The sequence below is a fragment of the Athene cunicularia genome (genome assembly GCF_003259725.1).
Source record: "Athene cunicularia isolate RWA chromosome 21 unlocalized genomic scaffold, athCun1 chr21_part1, whole genome shotgun sequence".
NCBI lineage: Eukaryota > Metazoa > Chordata > Aves > Strigiformes > Strigidae > Athene > Athene cunicularia.
In genome coordinates, this window is record NW_020799127.1 from 4558659 (window position 1) to 4580873 (window position 22215).

At 48.1% G+C, this 22215-nt stretch overlaps 1 protein-coding gene across 3 annotated transcripts; it reads right to left on the bottom strand.

Annotated features, from left to right (window-relative positions):
• Positions 1-8303: 8303 nt before the first annotated feature.
• Positions 8304-22162, bottom strand: H6PD (hexose-6-phosphate dehydrogenase/glucose 1-dehydrogenase). 3 transcript variants are annotated; one of them, XM_026862628.1, is made up of 6 exons: positions 22086-22162; positions 20223-20377; positions 17835-18491; positions 16515-16632; positions 14044-14313; positions 8304-13366 (listed from the first exon to the last, which is right to left on the bottom strand). In XM_026862628.1, the coding sequence occupies exons 3-6, from the start codon at positions 18459-18461 to the stop codon at positions 12009-12011; spliced, it is 2373 nt and encodes a 790-aa protein (XP_026718429.1). In that variant the 5' UTR covers positions 18462-18491; positions 20223-20377; positions 22086-22162; the 3' UTR covers positions 8304-12008. The 3 variants fall into 3 exon arrangements, with proteins under 3 accessions (XP_026718429.1, XP_026718431.1, XP_026718430.1); XM_026862630.1 differs by having other exon boundaries at positions 20223-20373; positions 22086-22157; XM_026862629.1 differs by lacking the exon at positions 22086-22162 and adding an exon at positions 20959-21820.
• Positions 22163-22215: the final 53 nt, after the last annotated feature.

A 22215-nucleotide genomic window follows, 5' to 3' on the forward strand; every position in this document is an offset into this window, starting at 1 on the left:
GGCAGCTGCCGGTGGGCCGGCCCCGGGTCCGGCCGTCCGGCCCCGCTCGCTCTGAGAACGCTGGAAGGAGCAGCGAGCTGCAGGCTTAGCGCTGGTCGGTTGCTTTCCGGGCAAACTAGCCGCTTTTAACGAATCGCATCCTGTGTCCTCACACAATGTCGCAATATTTGCCTTGCGAACCCTCCAGGGAACACGTGTTCGCTTTTGTAAAACTGGTTTGTTTACCAAAATAAATCGGGGAAATACAATTCTCTTCATTTCAGTCTTTTCTCAAAAAGCAACTTTCTGGATAAATTTGACCCAGTAATGTCTCTTTGAGATGATTCATTTCCCAGTATTCCCAGACAAAAAGAGTCTGTTTGTAGCAATACTGCTCGGAGCTATAAACCAGTGGACTGTCATAAATTAAGCCATATTGCATGGGATACCTCCAAGGACCACCTAAGAGCTGCAGGAAGTGGTATGAATGATTCAGGAGGTGGCAGCCTGCCATCTGAGTCAGTATGGAACAAATGCCCCTGCATGCTGCTGAAGTTATTGTTTTTTGGCGTTGGACACTAACCTCGGGACTTGACCAGTTCTCATCACTAATGGTCTTGGGGCACATGCGAAAAAAAAAGACCAGGGTTAATTTGGGCATCCTCATTTTTATGTCCCTACTTCCAGAGGACTTTTCTTTCACGTTGACTGAGCTTCATTTCCAGCACAGGGCCTTAATTCAAACAGTTGAACTATAAATGTGTAAGTGCATTCTCCTTACCTCCCACTAATTAGAAAGGGTACACAGCCGTGTTCCTCCTGGCTGTGCTCCTCTTAGGGAGTGGGGAGGTGGGTAGTGAGCAAGGTGGCTCCTGGCTGTAGAGGTGTGCTGGATCTCTGGGGAGGCTGGCAGAAGGAGATGTACTCTGCTGAGAGCTGAACAGGCTTTTCGTCACGTTTCATGGGCCATACATTAAAGTACAACTTAGTTATATCAGAGCTTACAAGGGAAAAAAATCCTGCAGCTGCACATGGGATGAAATGAAATTGCGTGGTCCCCAGGGAACCATAATAACCACTGCTAGGTTATTTCTTCCGTGAAGTGGTCACAGCAGGACATCCAGTGACATATAATGAGGCAGGGTCCAGTGCTGAACCCACTGAACTGTCAGAAGAAGTCAGAAGAAATGAATGTAATGCGAAGGCCAAGGTGGGGTAGCCAGTCTGCTGAATGCTCCCCTCCTCCTCACCCCCTTCGGGCCATGCAAAGAAATCCTGAAAGAGGACTTCAGCCAATGCAGGGAAAGACATTTTGCTGAACTCCATGGGACAGTGCATGCATGTGAAGTTGTTCATATGTGCATTCATATCTTTGCAGGACTGAGGCACTAATTTGTTAAGCATATTTTGAAGTCCTTGGGGAATAGTTGCTCTATGCCAGCCATTGTGGTTCATTAAAAAAACACATTCACATTAGATTGAATTTATTACTCTAGCTGACCAGAAACACCAGGGAGATTGTAGATACAGCACAAATATGTTCTTTCACACCCTACAAGATAGAAATAGAAGTTTTATGTTAAATAGATACATATTGGGGTAGCTTTTTCAAAACTACTTTGCTTTGACCTGGTCCTGTTCCCGTTTAAGTCAATTTTCCCCACTAGTTTCAGCAGAACTTCTTCAGCAATAGTCCCCCAAGTGTGTTGTGAAAATCTCCCCCTTTAAGCTTTTCCTGCAGATTACTGTTCAGTTCTTGGACAGTGTTGTGGTTTAAGCCCAGCTGGCAGTTAAGCACCACACAGCTGCTTGCTCACTCCCCCCACCCAGAGGGATGGAGGAGTGAATTGGAAAAAAAAAATAGAAGTCATGGGTTGAGATAAAGACAGCTTGATAGGATAGGAAAGGAAGGGAAAATAATAAGAGAATATACAAAACAAGTGATGCACAGTACAGTTGCTCACCACCCACTGACCAATGCCCAGCCAATCCCCAAGCTGCGGTGTCCATCTGCCAGTTCCCTCCAGTTTATATCCTGGGCATGACGTCATATGGTACAGAGTAGCCCTTTGGCTCGTTTGGGTCAGTTGTCCTGGCTGTGTCCCCTCCCAGCTTCTTGTGACTCCCAGCCTCCCCTGGCAGGGCAGCATGAGAAGCTGAAAAGTCCTTGACTTAGTATAAACACTGCTTAGCAACAACTAAAAACATCAGTGTATTATCAACATTATTCTCATCCTAAATCCAAAACACAGCACTGTACCAGCTACTAGGAAGAAAATGAACTTTATTCCAGCCGAAGCCAGGACAGACAGCCAAACCTTGGGGGCCCCTACTCACCCGGAGACCCTGTAAATACTGCTCTGAGGGAGCTGAGGATGGATTCTGACACTGCAGACTGGCTCCAGTGTTTTCTGTCGGCACACTTGCAGCTTGTTGTGTGAATCCAACTTTGTGGAGAGTTCTGCCAGCTCATCTCCACTGTTCAGAAGAACCACTCCTGTCACTTCTGCCAATGCCAAAGACGTTAGAGGAATGTGCCAGGCATACGTTAGCTGGAGAGCAAGACAAACTGAACTGTTGTCTAGGGAGACTGCAGAATTCCTTAGAATTGGAGCTCTGTGGACCAGATGCTCCTCTACAGTAAATCAATCTACTACACTTACTGAAGTGCACCTACTTTAAATGCTTTGTTTCATTACTACCAAGGTGAGAGACTGCTGCAATGTGAGAATCTGACTGGTGGGAGAGGGCCAAAGGCTAGCATGGATTCATAATCTAGAAATGTTAGCAGTGATTAATTATTTGGTTGACAGTAGCTCTTGATGCCTGGAGATGTGGATGGGGAATTTTCCTCTTACCCTGAGACCTTTTCCTGCCCATCTGCTGTGACCCAGGGCAGTAACAGAGCAATGGCCAGGGCCAGGCTCCTGAGGGAAGCCCAAGATCTCACTTGTGGAGACTCAAAAGCAGGTTCTCCTTAGCCTGTGTGGCCACAGCTCCCCAGGGTCAGCACAGCATGAACACCTTCTGCAGCAGCACAGACATGTCACCACTGAGTCCAAGAATGTTGTGAATGATGTCTGAGAACTGTACAGGAAACTCAGCAGGCTTTAGTCTGCCGGTGAATTCAGTCGCTGTGCTAACTCCACCCCAGCTGTGTTACCTGCCTCCCAGCACCGGTCAGCACTACGACCCATGCTCTCTCCCTGAGCACCTTGCAGCACATCACCATTGCCAGACATGAGCTTCTTTGTCTGAGGGCTACTCACAGACTTGCATTTTCTTGTGCACTAGTTCCAGGCATGCAAGGATTTCCCGCTCTAACAGAAATCCCTGTTCTTTACAGTGAGAGGGAGAAATGGGGTGGAGGGGGTAAAAGAGCAGCAGGGAAGTTGGAGGAAACCAGACGTGACAAGTGCTGAAGCAGAACTTTTCAGCTTTGTGGTGGCTTCTCGCCAGATGAGATCACAGCTCCTACGGAATCTTGTCTCCTTTTATTTCCTTACTATTTGACTTTCTTGCTTCCTTAAGAAGCAGGAATTGCTAATCTTCAATCACTTGCTTTGAATACTGTCTGCATCTCAAACAACAGTGCAAACAGAGGCAGAGGGGGGTGACTGACAAATGCCAGTGTTTGTGGCCTGCAGTGGAACCCCTCTAAGCCTGTTTGGAAACCAAACTGGGGACAGAGCCTGGATTAGAAGAGACTTTTCCAGCTCTCATCCTTGTGAATTTATGCTAAGATTATTAAAAGGGAGGTGGGAGGGGGGATGACTTGGCATGCCTCCTTTCTTGTGGTCAGCGTTCAGTATTGTAAATTAGCTAAAGGGTCTGAAAGTGGATGAGCACCCGTCGTCTGAAAAATGGGTCCATTTTGAATGTCTGAAGTTAAGCATCTAAATCCCTCTTAAGAGGGCCCTTGGACTGGTACTGACTCTGTAGATGTGCTTTATGCTTGACTGATAGTAACCTTGCATAAATAGGCTGGTGGACCGTCACAAAACGTGGGGTCCTATTGCTTTGCCTTTTGGGGGGATTGTATAAAGACAGGCGGGCAGAAAACATGCAGCTTTCTATGCCCTGGGGAGAGGGGAGGAGAGAGAGTAAACACTCTGCCCGGAAACATGTACGTGCTGCGTGCAGGCTCTGCCTGTGGGAATTAAGGGAGACAATGCAATAGATAATGAACAATGAACGTCTGTAATGTACAGCAACAAAGCCAAAGTAACCCAGTGTGCCGCAGAACAGAGAAAGAGACTGTTAAAACAGCAGCCTCATGAGGTAGAAATCCTGCCAAGCCTGCTTAGAGGACAATCAACAAGCCCTCCTCAGCTGGAAGACGGCTCAATGTGGTGGAAAAGGGAGTAGAAGAGAGTGGGATGGAGGAGGAAGAAAGAGGCATCCCCCAGGGGCCCTTTGCAGGATTAAAAAAAAAAAAAAAAGTCATCCTCCTTCTAGTTAGTCTTGTTGTGAATTCAGATTTCAGCACAGTCAACACAACACTATGTGCACTGCAACACAAGAGGCTGTTGAATGAAATTAAACCCTTTATCTGAAACAAAGTGGAATCCAGGTATTTTGCTTTACATTCACCTGGAAAGCTGGGGCTTGCTGTGATGTCTCCTGTCAGTGCTCCTCTGCGGTTCTGCTTCAGCATAGGGTGCTGGGAGTGGAATGGCCTGCTTTAAAGAATAGGATATATGTAACTCGGGAGCACCTGGATGCAGAAGATACTCTATGAACTTCCAGTTCTGTTTGGAGCCACCCTTACAACACCAGCTGGCTGCCCAGTGACCTCTGAGGTGCATGTACTACAGACATTACCTCTTCATGAGAGCACATGCTGGGCGCACTCCCTTGAAATCCCAGTAACTTTACTGGCTGACGCACCTGCCTGCAGTCAAAAGGACACATCATAACACTCCTTTCACTTATTCATAATGTCCCAAGCCTGTATGTAGGGGGCTAAGCACATGGTCGCAGTCTGTGCATGAAAAGCCATTGGAAGCAGAAAAACGAGTAGGAACCAGGCTAATACAGGAATAGCAGCTGTGGAGTAGGTCCCGGGAGAGCAGGCTGAGCTGAGAGCTCGCTGTGCCACAGGAGACCAGCGCTCATCGCTGCACTGTGTGTGGCGCAGGACCAGCAGCGAAGGAGTTGGTGTCAGAGGCCCAGCTGTGTTGGTCTGTGCCTCTAGGAAAAGCTCCTTTTGCAGGACAGAGCTGGGAAAAGTGGTTCCCACCAGCTCCTCCAGCATGAGGAAGCAGCACCCTCTGCTGCTGGCATGCTTGTCTCCAAAGCACTTTTTAGTTACAGACACCTAAGCACTTCCAGAGAGAAGCTCAGGAAAAACATCTACAGCAGTGTCCCTCTGTAAGTCAAAACACTGCAGCGTGTGGGTGGTTTGTTTGTCAGACAGTTCGGATATGTCAAAATACTGCTGTTGGGAAAGGAGATGCCAGGCAGGATCTGCTTGCAGCAGATAACAGCAGTAAGAACAGGCTTTGAGCTGAAAAGATTTTGACGGCTGCTGTTCCTGGCAAGTACTTTGGCTGATATTGTTTGATGAACATGACTCGATACACACAACAGGGAGGCTGTAGGATAAAGCTCTCTATTCCTCCAGCAGCTTTTCTCCGGCCTCTTCCAAACATTTCATATCCCCACGAGGCAGCTAATTTACTATTGCTGCATAGCGAGAGGAAAGGGGAACTCAGGCAAGCGACGTGACTCACCCACAGCAAGGCAGTGGCAGAGTCCTGCCCCTTCAGCTCTCTCCTGCTAACCACAGACCCGCAGTTCCCATGGGACTGGGAACACGAGGCAGGAATCCCATCTCCTCCCACCCCTAAGCAATCCTACCGTGGGGCACACAGCGGGATGCTGTATCGCTACCAAACTGCCTCCCTGGAAAGCTGTGGGATGACGTGTCCATGCAGTCAGAGGAATCCTAGCCACCCGTGTTTTTTCCCCTCCCTTTTGCTGAGGACTTGTTGCTTTTCCCAAATTAAGCTGTTTAATTAACATCAGTCACGTCTATCCCACAAGTGCATTCCCAATGGGATATGCACACCTCAGACACTGAGCACTTGGCCTTTTCCTCTTATTTCCTCCCTCTCCTTGAATGCAGACTGCCCTCTTCCCTAGCATCTGACCCCAGGTTTCCCTTCTTCATGTGGGAAATGAGCTAAACTCGGTACCAGCTGCAGTTCCAGCCCCCCACAACTCGGCCAGAGACATATATATATATCTCTGAGTTCCCCTTCTGCCCCCTCTCCCATCTCATGATCTCCCTCTCTTCCCGCTTGTGAGCAGCAGAGGGGAGCGGAGCTTCCCCAAATCTGCACACACACTGTGCCACCCATAAAATATGCCCACATAAGAAAAGCAAAGCATGAAAAAAAAAAAAAAGCCCGAATCCTGTTAAAAATAGGCTGGGATCTACCAAAAAGAACCTGCTTAACAGTTTGTGTGTGCGCGCAGGTCTCATTTCAGCAACAGCAACGCTGCTCGCAGCCAAACATCATTCACACAAGACACAGATTGTTTTGTGGATAAGGAGATGCCTACGAAAAGGGAGCCTTGTTGAAGGAAAAAATGAGGCGATGTCTGGTCAGAGCGCCACCAGGACATAGTTTCTGCGGGAAATTCCTCTCTGTAGAGCAATCTGTCAAAGGAGAGCCAACATGTCCTGCCGCAGGGAGCAGTTTGAGGGCACAGGCCTGGCAGGGTCTGCAGTGGTGCTTGCAGGAGAACCTGGTGCTGCATTGCTACAGGACGTCATGCCAGCTCTCTGCAGGGGGAGCAGCTGGAATGAACCGGAGCGATTCACATTACCCACAGACATTTCACAAGGCCGCTTGGTTCAGGATGCCTCTGGCTTCTGAAATGTGCTGCTTTACACTCTCTCCCCTCCATCTCCTTTCTTGCCCCTTTTTAGGCAACAGCCACATTTTCAGTCTTTTTTTGGGACAGGAAGGCAATAAACCAAATCCCTGCTAAGGCAGGCAATGACTCCAAAGGCACAAATCCTAAGGATTGCCCCAGACTGTGGCCAAAGGAGAAGTCAAGCACAGCACCAAAAAAATTTGTTTTGAAAAGCATTAAAACACTGAAAATTTTGCTGCTTTTACCACCACTGCCTCTGCTCCCTGTGTTTAGGAGTATCTCTCTTCAGTGATGTGCAGTGGTATCTGAACTAGAACAAAACTCTCTCTAAACTACAATTAAATCACTTCTGACCTGGAGAGGAAAATACTGTCCCAGCCCTATGACATGACTGTTTTATCTCCTGACTTGTACAGCCATCTTCAAACGGATGGGTCACTTCGATAATTCTGCACCACCAACAGCAGCAGAGAGTATCCCACACACATCACAGCAATGTACCTGCCCACCCAGGGGAGCTCTGGGGGGGATCTGGACACTGAAGAGAAAAAGACCCACAGCACTTGGTGCTAAGAAATGCTCTGCTACGTTAGCTGCCCCGGGAATCCACTGAAAACCCACAAGTCCGTGAATGACAGTGCCCTTTCAACTGCACTCAGGGGAACTGGCATTTGGGAATCTAGCAAGGAAACATCTGATTTAAATCCTATTCTCTTGCCAGGAAAATGAACCCTTCCCTTACGGCAATAGGATGCTCCTCCTCCCCTTCCCAGGGTACACTGTACCTTTTCTTTCTATGTAACGGAGGCGCCAAGCAAGACTTTCCTTTCACCAAGGAAGAAGTGGCTGGTTCTAGACAGGAACGCTTGGGTACTAGCTAAACCAGAGGCCAGGCCTCTGGGCTGGGACCCTGCCTAATGCTGTCCTAGCCAGATGCATAGCATAGCTTGTTCTTGAAGTTCAACTGCATAATCTCAGCTCACAGATCTTGAATAGATTATAGTTAAAAATGCAGCTCTATAAAGTCTATGTTATTAAGCAACTCTGTACTATGGTGATAGCATCTATGGAATGCAACTCAGGGAGTAAATGTGGATCATGGAGACTTTCCTAAGGCCTAAGCAATTTCAGGACCCTACATAGTATTGGGTGATTCCATCTTCTCACTTTAAAAGGGCTTTGGCTGTTCCTCTGTTCTGAAAAGTCCTGGCCTTGTTTGGATGATACACAAAAGAGAGACTGAACATTTAAGACTGCTGGTTTCATACTACAGAAAATTCAACCTTCTTTGCTTTGTACAACTAAAACTTTAGAACTTCACTCACCGAGAGGAGAGGAGAAGAACCAGAACCATGACCAACCTTTACAAGAAATTAAAATACACTTTTGTTAAAAAGTATTTATTTTGTTTAATGAATAGATAATTATATTTATACAACACAAAAGCAATCACAAAACTTTACTCATAGGAAAATATTATTTTACAACTTGATTTATAAAAGTTGAAATGAAAAATTACTTACTTCCAGTGTTAGTTTTCTGTAAAACACAGAAATAATCATACCACTGAATTCTAGAAATGCACTTGCCATTTAAAAAAATAACAAAATTGATACCAATAATCACTTAGGAGAGAAACAGACTATAACAAGTTACTCCATGGAGTTGCTTTTGCAAAGAAAGGTTAATACAAGCTCTCAAGAAGGTGCACACCTCCTATTAATAGCTTTCACAAAATAAAAATAGCACTGCTTCCCTGGCCTATAGCCCAGTGGATTTCTATCATTCTTATTCATCAGATTTGTTGCTCATTTAACCCTTCTTCCCATCTGCAGTCTTCCTCCTGCCAGTCACAAATTTTACACATTTAAAATTTTTTTTTTCATTTGGCAAATGCTGAGTTTAACAGGAATTGTCTGTGCAAAAAGAAAACACAGTTCTAAAAAGAAAAACCCCAAACAACCCAGACAGTTATGTTCATCAAGGAAAATGTGTGTAAGCTTTTACTGGATTTTAATAAAATCTAGGATTAATTTTGGGGCGAGCCATTAGTAAACCCTATTTTCAGCTGGAAAGAAGAGTGGCTCTCTGGGAAAAAAACCCAAACCATCCTTATTTAAAAGTGCAAATAAACCTCTCTAAAAAATCAGTGTTTATTTCAAAAGGTGCCAGGGAAATATTAACAAGAAAGCATGCAGAAATAACACCAGTGCCACAGTCATCTGTAAAGTAATAAATTCTGTCATTCATAATAATATATTTATTCTCACATAGGTCAATTTTTCATTAAAACGTGTTCCCTCACACCCAATAGAAAAGAACTGGAATGAAGTTAACATGGCTATTTTTGTTTAAAAACGAAAAATTATGTTTGAATTTATGGACATACCAGACCTAAAACATCTTCCTCTGCACAGCTGTTTCAGCCACTGTGGTGTATTTTGGAGCCAGCGTTTGCTAGCACTCATCTACGAAGAGAGTTATTCCAGAAGAGTTTTACAGTTAACTCCTAAGCGTAATGCTCTTACTCCAGACTCCACTGTCAGCACATCCACTTGACAAGCAAGTCCTGCAGCACTCACCTTCCTCCCGCTTTTCTATGCTACTCTCCTCCCCTGTGATTTATTTTCACCCTTTGTTGCTTGTGCTGGTAGTTAAGCCTGTCTGTAACCATGAAACAGGCAGAAGCAAACTTACTGATAAACACCCACAAGAGATGGGTAACCAGCCATCCCGGCTGTCAAATCAGACCAGTTAAGGCACTTGGTGTCTCTTCTGTGTTTGAGCTTTTGAGAAAACGACTCCACCACAACTCCCTTCCTTTCCCATGCAAAAGCAAAGTGATGAGCATCAGGGCAACTCAGCTCACCCCAGTCAAATACAATATGTAAAATGCAGCTTTTCTGGAGGGTGTCTGCCAGAAATCACAGCCAGTCCCTGAGAATCTGGCCTTTCCCTGCTGCACACAGCTTCTGTGCCAGGTTATGTTCTCCCTGGCTCTGTTTGCCTTGGGACAGCTGACGAGTAACAGGCTCTCTGGAGCTTGCTCAGCGCACTTTCATCTGTGCAATTAGCAGCGGACAATTCCAATTTCTGCATTAAGCATTACGCCGAAAGGCAACAAGTCCCTGGGAACCCAGGAGCACAGGCTCTACGGACCTGCCCACCTCACTTCACTTCCTATCCGACTGTAGCACCTCTTTGTACCTGGATTTCACACTTCATCGCTCGGATTCCGCAGATCCCTGTGTAGGGAGGGATGTGAAGCCCATGCCTATCGCCCAGCTCTCTAAAGCACAGTCTCCTTCCTTCCCTGTGTTGGGTTTCAGGTCCCTCAGGGCTCACCAGACTCCCAGGTCCAGCTCCTGAGGATCCCATTTTTCCCTTGTGAGGCTCCAGGGCTGTGAAGGGTGGCCAAGCCCAGCCCTTAGTGCTGCTTCTCGGGGTCGGGGCACCAGCTCCTCCCAAACCCCCAGGCCCTGTGTCACCTCAGTCCCCACCATCTCCACCCTGTCACCCACACACAGTACTTCTCTGTGGAAACAGGGCCAGCATTCACAGGAAGAGAGAAATCCCCTTCAGAGCGGCCTCCGCTCCTGCGCAGAACCCTCCCTGCGGGCAGCCAGCACCACATCCACCTCCCAGCTTCCCACAGCGGGTCTGTCCCTTCCTGCTGCCACCCCAGGGGATGGGTTTGTCTCTAGCCTCCACATGGACCATCAGCCCAGATTCTCCCATCCTGTGCTCTCTTGATTTCCTTACCAAAAGCTGCACTCTGGTGTGCTGTGGTAAATTACACATCAGAGAAGATTACGGAGCATTTGGGGACATCACAAAAACAGAGAGACACCCACTGTGCATGGCAGTATTCTGGAAGGTGAAAATTAGGGGAGAGTAGGGTCTCTAGGTAGGACCAGACGTCTTCAACACTTTCTGTGAGCTACGCATTTCTATAACCACTTAACATTGTCCTGTCAACACGGAAATGCAATTTGCTAGTTCCGTGTGCCCAAGAGATGTGTACAGAGAAAATTCCCTCCCCTTATAAAACAGAGTTCAAACCCCACCACCACCATCCGCAAACACTGTAACTACCTCAGTGTGTGCTGTAATGACGGATACACTGAAAAGTTTATAAAGCTGCCTCCTGTAGAAATTTTACAAGCCACTGAATGACACTGAAAGCTTCACTTCTAAGGAGAGAGAAAAGTTCATTTCAGAGAATGAGACAGAGAGAGGCAGTTAAAGAAAACATCTCTTCACCAGCTAAACCCAAACAACTCCTCTGAACATAAAGCTTCTCCCTTAATAATTATTGCACTGCAAGCAAAGAACAGCTCTGTGAACTGCCATATTCCTCACCCTGTCCCCATTATTCTAACAGCCTAAAAGAGTAATGTGTCTTTCTCTTCCATCCCCCATGGTATCAAACATCCACGTAATGAAAACAGCAAATTACCGCTTATAAACTGCTTATAAAATTCTGGGCAATTTGCAAAGAATCAGGAGACTGCAGTGAGCCCACAAATCAGCGTTAGCATTTAGGGGCCACATGCCACAGAAGCAAATGGGTGCCTACCCTTCCAGGAGAGCACAGCCATAGTCAGTGGCTGCCTGACACCAAGACGGGCTGCACGCACAAGGCTACGGACCCATGTGCACGGAATCATCATTTTACCAAGATGACTCTGCTCCAGCCAGACTGAGTATGGGATGAGCATGTTATTACTGTCTTCTAACCTGAGAATTTAAAAAAAAAAAAAAAAAAAAATTGGCAGGTACTTGATTTAAGTCTCCCATAGTGCCTGCGAGGTAGTTAAAGGCTGTTAGCCACAAAGGTCTGACGGGGGAAACTGAGGCACTTCAAGGTGAGGTAATTTGTCCGAAGTCACAGTCAGAATCCCTAGCAGAGCCAGAAATGCCACACTGAGCTCTTGGCTCCTATGTAGCTCTGAACACTGAGCCGAGCTCCTTTCCTGGCTCAAATGTCAGAGGCACGGCAGGCCACAGATTTCCCAGAAGGTTAAAGAAGTCTGTCAGAGATGAAGCTGCTGCTGGCAACAGAAAAACATGGACACTGTGTAGGAAAATCCAGGCTGTAAGGGCCACGCAGACAAGGGAGGAGGGACACTGTGAAGGCATCACCCAAGCAGAGCTTCATAATCCACATACCACACCAGGTGGCCAGAGCTGGGGTTGACACCTGAGACAGGCCATTTCCTGGGCTCATGGCCCACTCTGCTGAGGAGGGTGGTGATGTCATGCTTACCCCTCCCCAAAACCAGCACAAACACCTGCCTGGCCTTGTTGATGAGGGGTAGGCTAAGGCTCATCCTTTGGTGAGGTCTGACAGGGCTTTCAGTCAGCACCACAGTCTGAGCCCCTTCCAAGCCGTTCTCAGAGTGGGGGAAGAGCGAGGCGGTGTGCCCATCAGTGCCCACCCCCAGCAGCACCAGGTCAAAGCTGGCATTGGCCACCAGGGCCAGGATCTCCTTGGCATACAGCTCCGTGCCTCTGTCCTCCTCCACACAGAGCCGCTGGTTCAGGTGCACAGGCATGGGGTGGATGTTGAAGTAGGGCACCCGGACACTCTGGAGGAGGTGGCTGTGCAAGCTGAAGAAGTTGGACTCGGTATCAGTGAGAGGGACACAGCGTTCATCCACCAGCCAGATGTGGGTGTGCTTCCACGGGAAGGCATAATGGTGTCTTGCCAGCTGCTGGAATAGGACCACGGGGCTTGAGCCACCCGAGAGGGCCAGGTGGAACTGCCCAGAGCGTGCCACAGCCCTGCTTGCTGTCTGCTCGATGTCAGAGGCCAGCTGGGAGATCAGGGCCTCAGACCACGCTGAGACCAGGGGACGTTGCCGAAATTTGGACTGGATTGCCCTGTAATCACTTGGCATCGGCCTGCTGGGGTTCAGCAGTTCCACTGGCTCTGCCAGTATGAATGCCACTTCCCCACGCACCATTTCAAAGTCTAAGAGGTGCTGGTTCTCTGCACCCCCCGGGTAGAGGCGCGGGGGCTGGTGGGAAATGCTGTCCAGCAGCGGTGTCCAGAACCCCCAGGAGGCCAGCAGGTTCTCGGTGGTGATGAAGAAGTCCTTCCTACCATGGTAGATGTTGGAGATGAGGACAGAATACGCATCTCTCTCTTTCACAGGCCTGTACACATAGTAATCAGACAACGATTGTCCAAAAATGTGCAGGTCCGACTGACCCACTGCTTCTCTCCAACTGCCTTCTGGCATGACAGGCCTGAACAGGTTCCTGCTCACAAGCACCGCAGGGGTGTTGAGTGTGCCGTGCCCGATGTAGAAGATGATCTGCTTGGCTTTACACTGGCTGTACCCTGCATCCCTCAGAGTCTCTCTCTGAGTGCAGTAGGCCCGGTTCTTGAAGAGAACACGGACATAACCTACCCGTTCATCCAGAGCTTTCCCAGAAGTGAGGAGGAAAGGGACCCCTTCCCAACGCAGGCTGTCACTGTGAACCAGCACACCTGAAATGACAGTGATCTCAGCTACCAAATTCAACCTGAACAGCAAGCAGATTTAAGGGGATCTATCACCCATCCATCATACTCCTTCCTTAGCTCCCAGAAAATCGTGGCATCCACTGTGTCTCTTGCTCCATTCAGCCCTGTCATGACATCACTGAACTAACTGCTCTCCAGCTACCCTGCTGTGCTTTCCTCCCAGGTATCCTACTTTTGATCGCCTCCTTTCACCTTGCAGGAAACTACCTTCTGAGCACACATACCATTCAGACAAAATCTTTAATGTTCAGAAGACCCAGTATGGCCAGAGATGGCCTTGTGTTGTCTACTAATCACAGAGAACATCCAATGCTTTGCCCTTCAGATGCAGAGAGCAACTCAGTTTTATGAAAAGGCAAAGGCGTTTGCAGGCCACTTCTGAAAATAACTCAGAGGTCTTACCGAGAATAATGAGACTTAGCTCTTATGCAATGCTTCCCATTCACTGGATTGTTAATTAACTAACATGACAGCAGTATTATCTTGTTACAGCTCCCAGTTACCATGCTGGTGGATGCCTAGAGAAATCCCTGTGTCAGCAGTGAGGTCACGGGGCTGGTATCAGCATGCAAGGACTCACATCCCCTGCTCTCCTCAGCTCTAGACTACTCCTTTCTCCTGGGCCCAGACCAAACTCTCACCTGCAAAGGTTGGTGTTGTGCTGATGTAGTCCTGTGCCTTCTGCAGTTCCTCCTGTACTTGGCTGGCATATGCCTGATACTGACCCAACACAGCACTGTTTTTTTCTAGGCCCTGCAAGGACTGGAAGGCCTGCAGCTTGCTCTGCAAAACGTCTTCAGCCTTGCTCACGTTGGCTGGGAGCTCCATGGTCAGGAACATCAGGGCCTCTGTGAGGTGGTTCTGCAGCACGTCCCGGATGACTCCATACTGCTCATAGAAGCTGGTGCGGCCTGAGGACAAAGAGGAGGTAAGACACTGGTAAACAGATATGGTTTTCCTACAGCCTTGCCCTCTGCATGCATAACGTGTGTGTCAAGGAGAACAAAGAGCACAAGCCTGAACTGGTTTGCACCAAGCTTCTCTTCTGGCCCAACAATGAACTTGAAGCTATCAAGCCCACAGAGGCTGTGAATGCCTCATCTCACTGGAAGGGTTCAAGGCCAGGCTGAACGGGGCTTTGCACAACCTGACCCAATGAAAGAGGTCCTGCCTGTTGGACCAGATGATCTTCAAAGGTCCCTTTCAACCCAAACAATTCTATGACTCTATGATACTAAGCCTTTATTCTCCCTCCAGAGGGACTTTCAAAATGCCTCTGCTGCTAAAATAAAGACAAAAGGTTCCCACAGGACTGCTTGTCCTCCACAGAGCCAGACATAATCCTCCCTTTGGGTGCTCACAGGGCCTAAACCCAGCAGGAGTAACGCTCTTGCCTGATACTTGCCAAGTGCACAGAGCAGAAGGCAGCTTTGCTTTCTGAGACTGCTTGTGCTTTCAGAAGCTGCAGTCAGTGACTGGCAGCAATATCCAGTTCAAGCCTCCCACATCCAGCATGGTGCAGGGCCCCTGTACAACCCGCGTGACACTCCTGTCCCACAGGTCACAGCACCTGGACCTGGGACTCCACACAACGTGCAGTTCTATGCAAAAGCTTTGACAGAGTGGCTGGAAAGCAGGGTGAGAGCAGGGACTCCATCAGCTCTATAGCTACACACCAGATTCACAGACCGGCTGAAGCTGGGCCCTGGCAGTGAACGCTGCATTCCACTGTCTCTTTTCCCCTGGTTACAAGGTCCTCAGAGGGCTCTGGCTGAGCCATGCCCTTGAGAGACAAAATTTCACGCACAAAGCCCTGCTTCTCTTTCCCTGCCTGACTTCTCATGCAGGTGGAAACAGAGGAGGAGGACACTGCACTTACAAAGAAAGTGACTCCAACAGATGCCTTTCGGTAGTCCAACAGCAGCAGGCTGCACACTGCAGACTACATCACAGCCACAGGCTTCCCCTATTGATTGATACATTTATCTCCCTTGCTCTAATCCAAAGGCACATTCATTAAAGTAATCAATGCTGCAGACTTGCTGGGAGCCAGGCTGCCAGATGAAGCCGCACAGGGGAAGAAAGATGTCAAATGAAAAATTACAAAGTTGTTCAGAGCAGGGAGGGTACAGGGTGTAGCGGGAGCTGCACACAGACAACACTGTTGTCCCTATATCTCTCTGCAGTGCTTCCCTCTCCCACAAACAGGCCCAGGTGAGGTCTGGGCTGCCAAACCAAAGATTACGCCAAGTTTGATAAAATTGCATTAATTGAGTTTGTGGTGGCTGAGGAAGGAAGGAGGGAGGAGAAAGACAGAAGAGGAGGTAAAGCGAGTGGAGAAGCAATCCTGATGTTGCAGAACTGAGGGCGCCTGACATCGCAAGAAGTGCTGCGGGTGGCAGTCCAGCCCAGAGTGCTTTATGCTGAGCACTGCAGAGCGGATGCTGCAGCATTGCAGGGAGAGATTGCAGCCGTGTCCTTCAGCAGGAGACCCATGCTAGCAACTCTGGGCTTGGATTTTCTCTCTGCAATGCTCTTTCTTACTACAGAGAGGAAAGAAACAGGCAGACAAACGCAGACTGACCCATGTACCTGGGCTGACACCAACTAGCTGATACGAGCAACATCCCAGCAAAAAGATGTAAGAGCATCTTCCAAAGAATAGCTCAAAGGTATATTCTGTATGAGCTTGGTAGCTAACAGGATAGGAATATGAAAGGGTTGTTGTTACAACCACCAGATTATTGCAGCACTGAACTGAAGTGGCCTTAGAATGCATCAATTCCAAATCTAGTGCCTTTAACCAAAATTTGGGATAGAAAACTAGGTGCAATGTCCCCAAAGCTCTGCAGCAGAGTGGGGGATTCTGACCCTGCTCCCAGCAATGGGAATCTTTTCTTGGAAGCAGCAACACTACCCAGAAGTGAGTCAGTTCCTAGCATAGGAAGTGTAAAACAGTCCCTCTCTATTTCCAGAGAGCAACATATCATTCATCTGCTCTTTTTTGTTTCTGCACCAGAGCTACCTCAAGGGCCACGTTCACATAATTAATGGACCTGCCAGTTCTCCTTCTCACTCATTCACCCTAGCTCTGCACACTCGCTTCACCAACCTTTAGCATCCACAGTCTCTTTCAAGACAATCTCCACTCTTTCCACATGATGTCGGTTCCAAATTGGATCCAGAAACTGTCGGTTCTGATCTCGAAAAGGCAGGATATGGGCTACAGCCTGTGAAGGGAAAAATCAAAGACCCAACAAAAACTCACCAGATTGCCACACTATCTCTGCCTCACTGTCCCATCCAGCACTGGGGTAGGGCCAGCTCTGGAGTGCCAGCAGACATGCCACACCACAGAGAGCAGAGTGGGTCAGAGAAGAGAAAAATCAGCAAGAGAGCCTGCAGTGATGCACAGTGGGGTCTCCAGTGACCATACAGAGCAGACATTAAAGGTCTTTCTGAGGCATTTTGATGTTCCATGTGAAAAAGGCTGAACTACAAACTGCAAGGCACTCAGTTTATATCCGTCAAAGGACAAAGGGCTGAGTCAGACCATCCTGGGACTAACGTACGATTCCAAAGTGCTGAAATACATTAGATCAGATGCTTACACCACTAAAGCCATCTGCTCTTTTGGGGAGGAAAAAAAAGAAAGAAAAAAAAAAAAAAGGAGAAGAAATCCCCCTTCTTAATAGAGATACTCTCCTTGCAGCTCGACATGCAACCTTCTGCGTAAAATCTGTCCACAGTGCCATGGCTGCTTTCAAAATGTGGCATCACATTCCTCTAAAACAAGGATGGCACGTCCTTGAACACATTCCCTCTGGGACAATGCAGCTCCACACCCTGAGCTGCCCCTGCAGCAGCCAATTCTCCATGGCCTGAGTGGAACACAGGGCAGGAAGAAACCTTCTCCTAAGCATCCCACAAAACTAACATCGCATCAGCTCCGTATCATATCAAATTAAAAACTGCTTCTAGAAGCCATGGCTAAGCAGAGAGGCCTGTGTGTAATGAGATGGGAGAACTGTGAGAGGGAAAGGGCATTGCTTATTCAGCGAAATCAAAGCCCTGACCTTGGTGAGAAGACCAGATGAATTCTGCATCTCTCCTTCATGCACACACACAGTTCACACCTACACCCTGGCCTCCCTCCGGAGAGGGGACTCTCATCACTAACAGGAGAAAGCCCTGCTTTGGTCTGCACGTCTCCTCTGCTCTGGAATAAGATGGACAGCAGCACAGCACTGGACAAGAATAACAATACAGGATTCCATCAGCAAATGGTGGCAAGTGAGCAGCACGCTCAGTGGCCCTGTCTGATTTTGAGAGGGGAACAATGCTCTCATTAGATGCAGACCTGACATCCAACACTCCTCCAGCCATCAAGTCCCTCAGCGTGGCAGGGGGCCGTGCATTGCAAGCTGCTCACCTGTTTGCCAAGGTAGTGATCCACCCGGTACATCTCTTCTTCCCTGAAGAAGCTTGTCAGCTCTGCAGCCAGCTGCTGGGCTGATGCCAGGTCATGGCCAAAAGGCTTCTCCAGCACCACACGCAACCAGGCTCCCGGAGGCGGTCTGCAGCTGCTGTTGATGTGCCGGGCAATCTCTGTGTAGGCAAATGGTGGTACTGAGAAGTAGAAGATCCTTCCAGCTTCCTTCAGCCCCTCCTGGCGAAGCAGCGTCTCAATCTCGCTGTTCAGCAGAGTGTAGTTTTCGGCAGTCTTCAGCTGGTGGTATTGGCTCAGCTTCAGGAACTGGTCCTTGAGCACAGCACATCTGTCGGGAGATTCATCTGGGGGACAGGCCAGCTTCTTCAGCACATCAAACATCAGCCTCTGTCCCGGCTCCAGAGCTGTCAGTGCAGCCCCATGGAAAGTGAAGCTGTGGCCATTGCTCACTTGGTCCATGTAGAGTTGGAAGAGACCCTGCCACAAATACTTCTTGGCCAAATCACCTGTGGCTCCCAGCAAGACCACTGAAATGTGGCCCTGGGACGCTTCAGCCAGTGATGGCAAGGCTCCCACGAACAACACTGTACACAGGACTCTTCTCAGCATCTTGGGAGAGGAGAGGTAGACCCAGGAACACTAGAGGACAGAATTAAAAATGAAAATCTGTCAATCCATGTTATAACACTGCAAATCACAATGCAAGCCTTTCCATGGCTGAAGAGCCAGGGGACTTCTGCTTGGATCCTCCACCCAACAGCCTCCCCTCCATAACCTGAATCACTGTAGCAACTGGGGCTCTTGAAAAGACTGCAGCCTCCTCATGCAAACCAAGAAGTGGAAGAGAGCGTGTGCCTCTGGTCTTTCAGTATTGTTCTCACAGCTGAGTTAATGAGGGGGTGTCAATGCCTTTAGACAGTGAAACTGAAATCCATTTTAATACAAATTTCCGAGCCGGCTACAAATGAACGCACGTGCCTGAAAATTAAGTACTGCTTTCAACAACCTCCTGACTGGGAGTTGGCTCAAAGGGTATTATGTTGTCGTGGCATTGCTTCATGTCAATATTGTCATAGCAGCTCAGAAACAAGCACAACCACTGGCAGTTCCAGCACACAGGCTCTTCTTTAATACACTCTCATGAACGGAACTGAATTAGGTTCTAATGAGCTACTGAGAGACAAATGGTCTGATAATCAAACAACACAGGGGAAGTTGAGTCCTTAAAACTGAGTCTAGACATGAGCCAGTCTAGATGCTGTCTCATGATGGTTGTGTATGGGGCCAGGAGACAATGTGGGGTTTGTGTTCTGCCTACTGCAACTTTCCACCACTGAAGAGTATGTGTCAGCACCCGTTTTGGCCTTCTCCACTCAGTCTCCATTCAAACCACTGCAGCCAGTAGCAGCTGCTCTCCCTGACCAAAAAGCCTCTTTGCTCATTCTTATTTATTCCTTTTTCTCTAGTCCAAAATAAAGTTGGTTTTAAGAAAAATAACACATTTAGTTCTTATACCTAGAAACGTGTCAATGACTTTACATCTCAAGAGAGATAATCCAAAACAAGTGAATAAACCATTGTGCTGCTCTCATTACATCAAATATTATTTCAGAAGCTCTTACACTGGCTATCTCGTTCCCTTAATGTCATCTTCTGAAGTTGTGTTTAGTTGGAGCATAGCCTTCATAGAACACAAGATAATTAACTTCTTTAAAAATTTTTGGTTCTGGTCAATAAATTTACACCTTTTAATTTGACCTGTGTAAGAAAACCAGTCATTTTTTGACAGTAAGAGGAAAAAGTGCGTGGCTTTTTTATACTGGTTCAGTTGCAGTTTCACTAGGCTTTGCACTGGCATGATTACACCATTATAAAAACGCAGTTTCCTGAGCATACAACTGAGAAATGGATCCTGGGTATGAGAATGAACATGACCATCTTCCCCTTCTGCAGGCAGCGACTAGACAGAAAAGTGTCTCATCAGATTCACACATTCACAGTCAGCTAGAAAACACATCACTGGCTCCATTGCTCCAGTTACAGCTGTACATATGCCCTACGACCAAAAGCTGTTAGCTTTTACCTACCCAGACTTACTCAGGACTGGTTTTCCTAGACAGGAGTAAAAAGGCCTGGTCCTTGCTCTCCTTGAACAGCAGAGGGATGAAACGCAGATCTTGTCCTAGCTCTTTACTGATTCTCCCCCTGGAAAGCTCTCAGAAAAGTCACTCTTTCATCACTAAATCAACACTAAGTCAGCTAAAGGATGTGGATAACTAAATAAAAATAAGGAAATCCGGAACGTCTCTCTCTATCTGCAGCTTGAAGTGTTCTTCATAAATCTCGCGTTTTTCTCCCCAGCAGACTCACCTGAGTAATACAGGAACTCTACAGAGACTGCAGTGGCAAAAGTAACTGGAAACTTGTCTTCTTCACAGCCGCTCCAGAGCGCAGATCTCTCTTCTCCTGTGACTGAGTGTACAGCAGACTCTGATCAATGTAAGATACGGCAGGTTGTACCCTTTCTGATAAATGGGAGGAAAGACCCAATTACAGCAAAGAAAAAATAAACGTGCCTGTGCCAGCAACGTCACAACACACCCCAAGCTCTTACCCCGTGCACGTTGGCTGTGCTAAAGCTTTTGGCTGCCATTTGTGAGCAGGCAAAATGCAGGTGTATGTGGCAACCCTTGCTCCCGCAGTGTTTTCCTAACTGCCCTGCTTTGCATGTGAGCTCAGCTCGATGCTGAAGGTCTCCAGCTGAGACCCTAGTGAGCCTCCCCCGAGCACTCCAGCTCTCAGGAGAAAGAGCTTCCCAAGACTGCAACCCCAATGCAGTGAGAAGGGGGCAGTTTTAGTGACCCTCCCCTCGGACAGCAGGACAGCATCTGGGCGATGCTGCTACACCCAGGCTTCCCTCTCACTGGTCAGTTTTTGTAGCAGCTCCCCAGCTTTTCCTTCCCCCTTTCCTGCACAGAGATCACACAGCAGCTGAGCATCAGTTTACCCACCACAACTGCAGCCTGCTCTGCTCTGCCACTGTGCAAGGAGCCAGCCTCCGTGCTCCCCACAGGGCACATCACCCCCTCAAGAGACAGCCCACTACCTGTCGCTCTTCTCCCAAGAGCTTCAACAAGGTACGCTGTAGTGTGTAAATCTAACTCGTATCACCTCTCCCAGCCTTCTGTTGTGACTGCCTCCTGTCCCTCCCTTCTTGCTGGGCTATTTAAGCTCCACGTACTCGCTTCAGGAATCCAGCAAATAGTGCTGGCAATTGCAGAGGAGCAGAAGCATGGCTCCTAAGATTCTGCCTGCAGTATAAATAATGATTTTAAGCAGAGGTTTGGTTTTCCTTCCCCCACTGTGTGGTTATAATGCAGATAACCAAGTTTCTCAGTGCAATAAAGTAATATTTACACTTGCTTGAGCAACCTTGATTCCAGGAACCTACAGAAGTTTGACATACTGCCCGTTGCACCTTGGCAGGCTGCAGGTACTGCGATGCCCTACGGAGACCACAGCTAAAGAGCAGGTACCTGCTATGGAATGGGAAGGGTTTGGGTGGGTCATTTTTTTTCCATGTACCCAAGGAAATAAGTGAATTAGCCAAGTAGTTTCCTGGCAGATTCAACTACACAGTCACATGTATTTCCAAACCAACTGAAAACCAGTTTCACAACACTCCCAATTGCAAAATATTGTGCTACACTGCCCCGAATAAGCACGGTAAACCCAGGGATGTTTGTTTACTGCTTTCATATCAGATAATCACTACTGTTCACACTAAAAAATAAAAATCCCCTACCCTGACAGAACAAAGTTACTCAGGCTTCAGGAAAAGTCTCCTGGGCCTGATCTCTATAAAACACTCTAAGCTTAACCTGCAGTAAGTGTAAGCAAAGACACTGCATTCCCTTGCACAGTCATTGGGGTTCCAGCCTGACGGGAGCTCATTTCAGGTCTTTGAGTTCACCTGCTGTACGGAAAACTGAAAAAGATCTTTTTTGTTACTGCTACATCCCCACTGAAAAGTAATTAACAGATGTGTGGCCACATGCAGCCTGGTCCGGGGTCCTGCAAGGCTGTGCACGTGTAACACACAAAGGGAAGAGCTACCGAGATTCTTTGAGAATCAGGAAAAACGTATTGGTCTTCTGCGTGTACAAACATCAGAGCAGGAATGATCTCACTATCAGCTCCTGGAAAGATCAGAGGCTTAATGTGGGGACTCACATGAAAAGCCGAGAGGCAGGAACGAGCGCTCGGCCTTTCCCGGGAAGCATCCACTGACGGAGCCTCACTCCAGGCCCTGGAGCAGGGGGAGGACGGGTCCCAGTGAGAACAAGGGCCGCGGTGCGTGGGC

Excerpts from the sequence above, each read along its gene's own strand:
- H6PD (XM_026862628.1), bottom strand. The coding sequence starts at position 18,461 with ATGCTGAGAAGAGTCCTGTGTACAGTGTTGTTCGTGGGAGCCTTGCCA. Across the intron at positions 16,633-17,834 it reads ATCACTACCTTGGCAAACAG|GCTGTAGCCCATATCCTGCC; the intron begins GTGAGCAGCTTG and ends TTCCCTTCACAG. Across the intron at positions 14,314-16,514 it reads AGAGACTGTGGATGCTAAAG|GCCGCACCAGCTTCTATGAG; the intron begins GTTGGTGAAGCG and ends CTTTGTCCTCAG.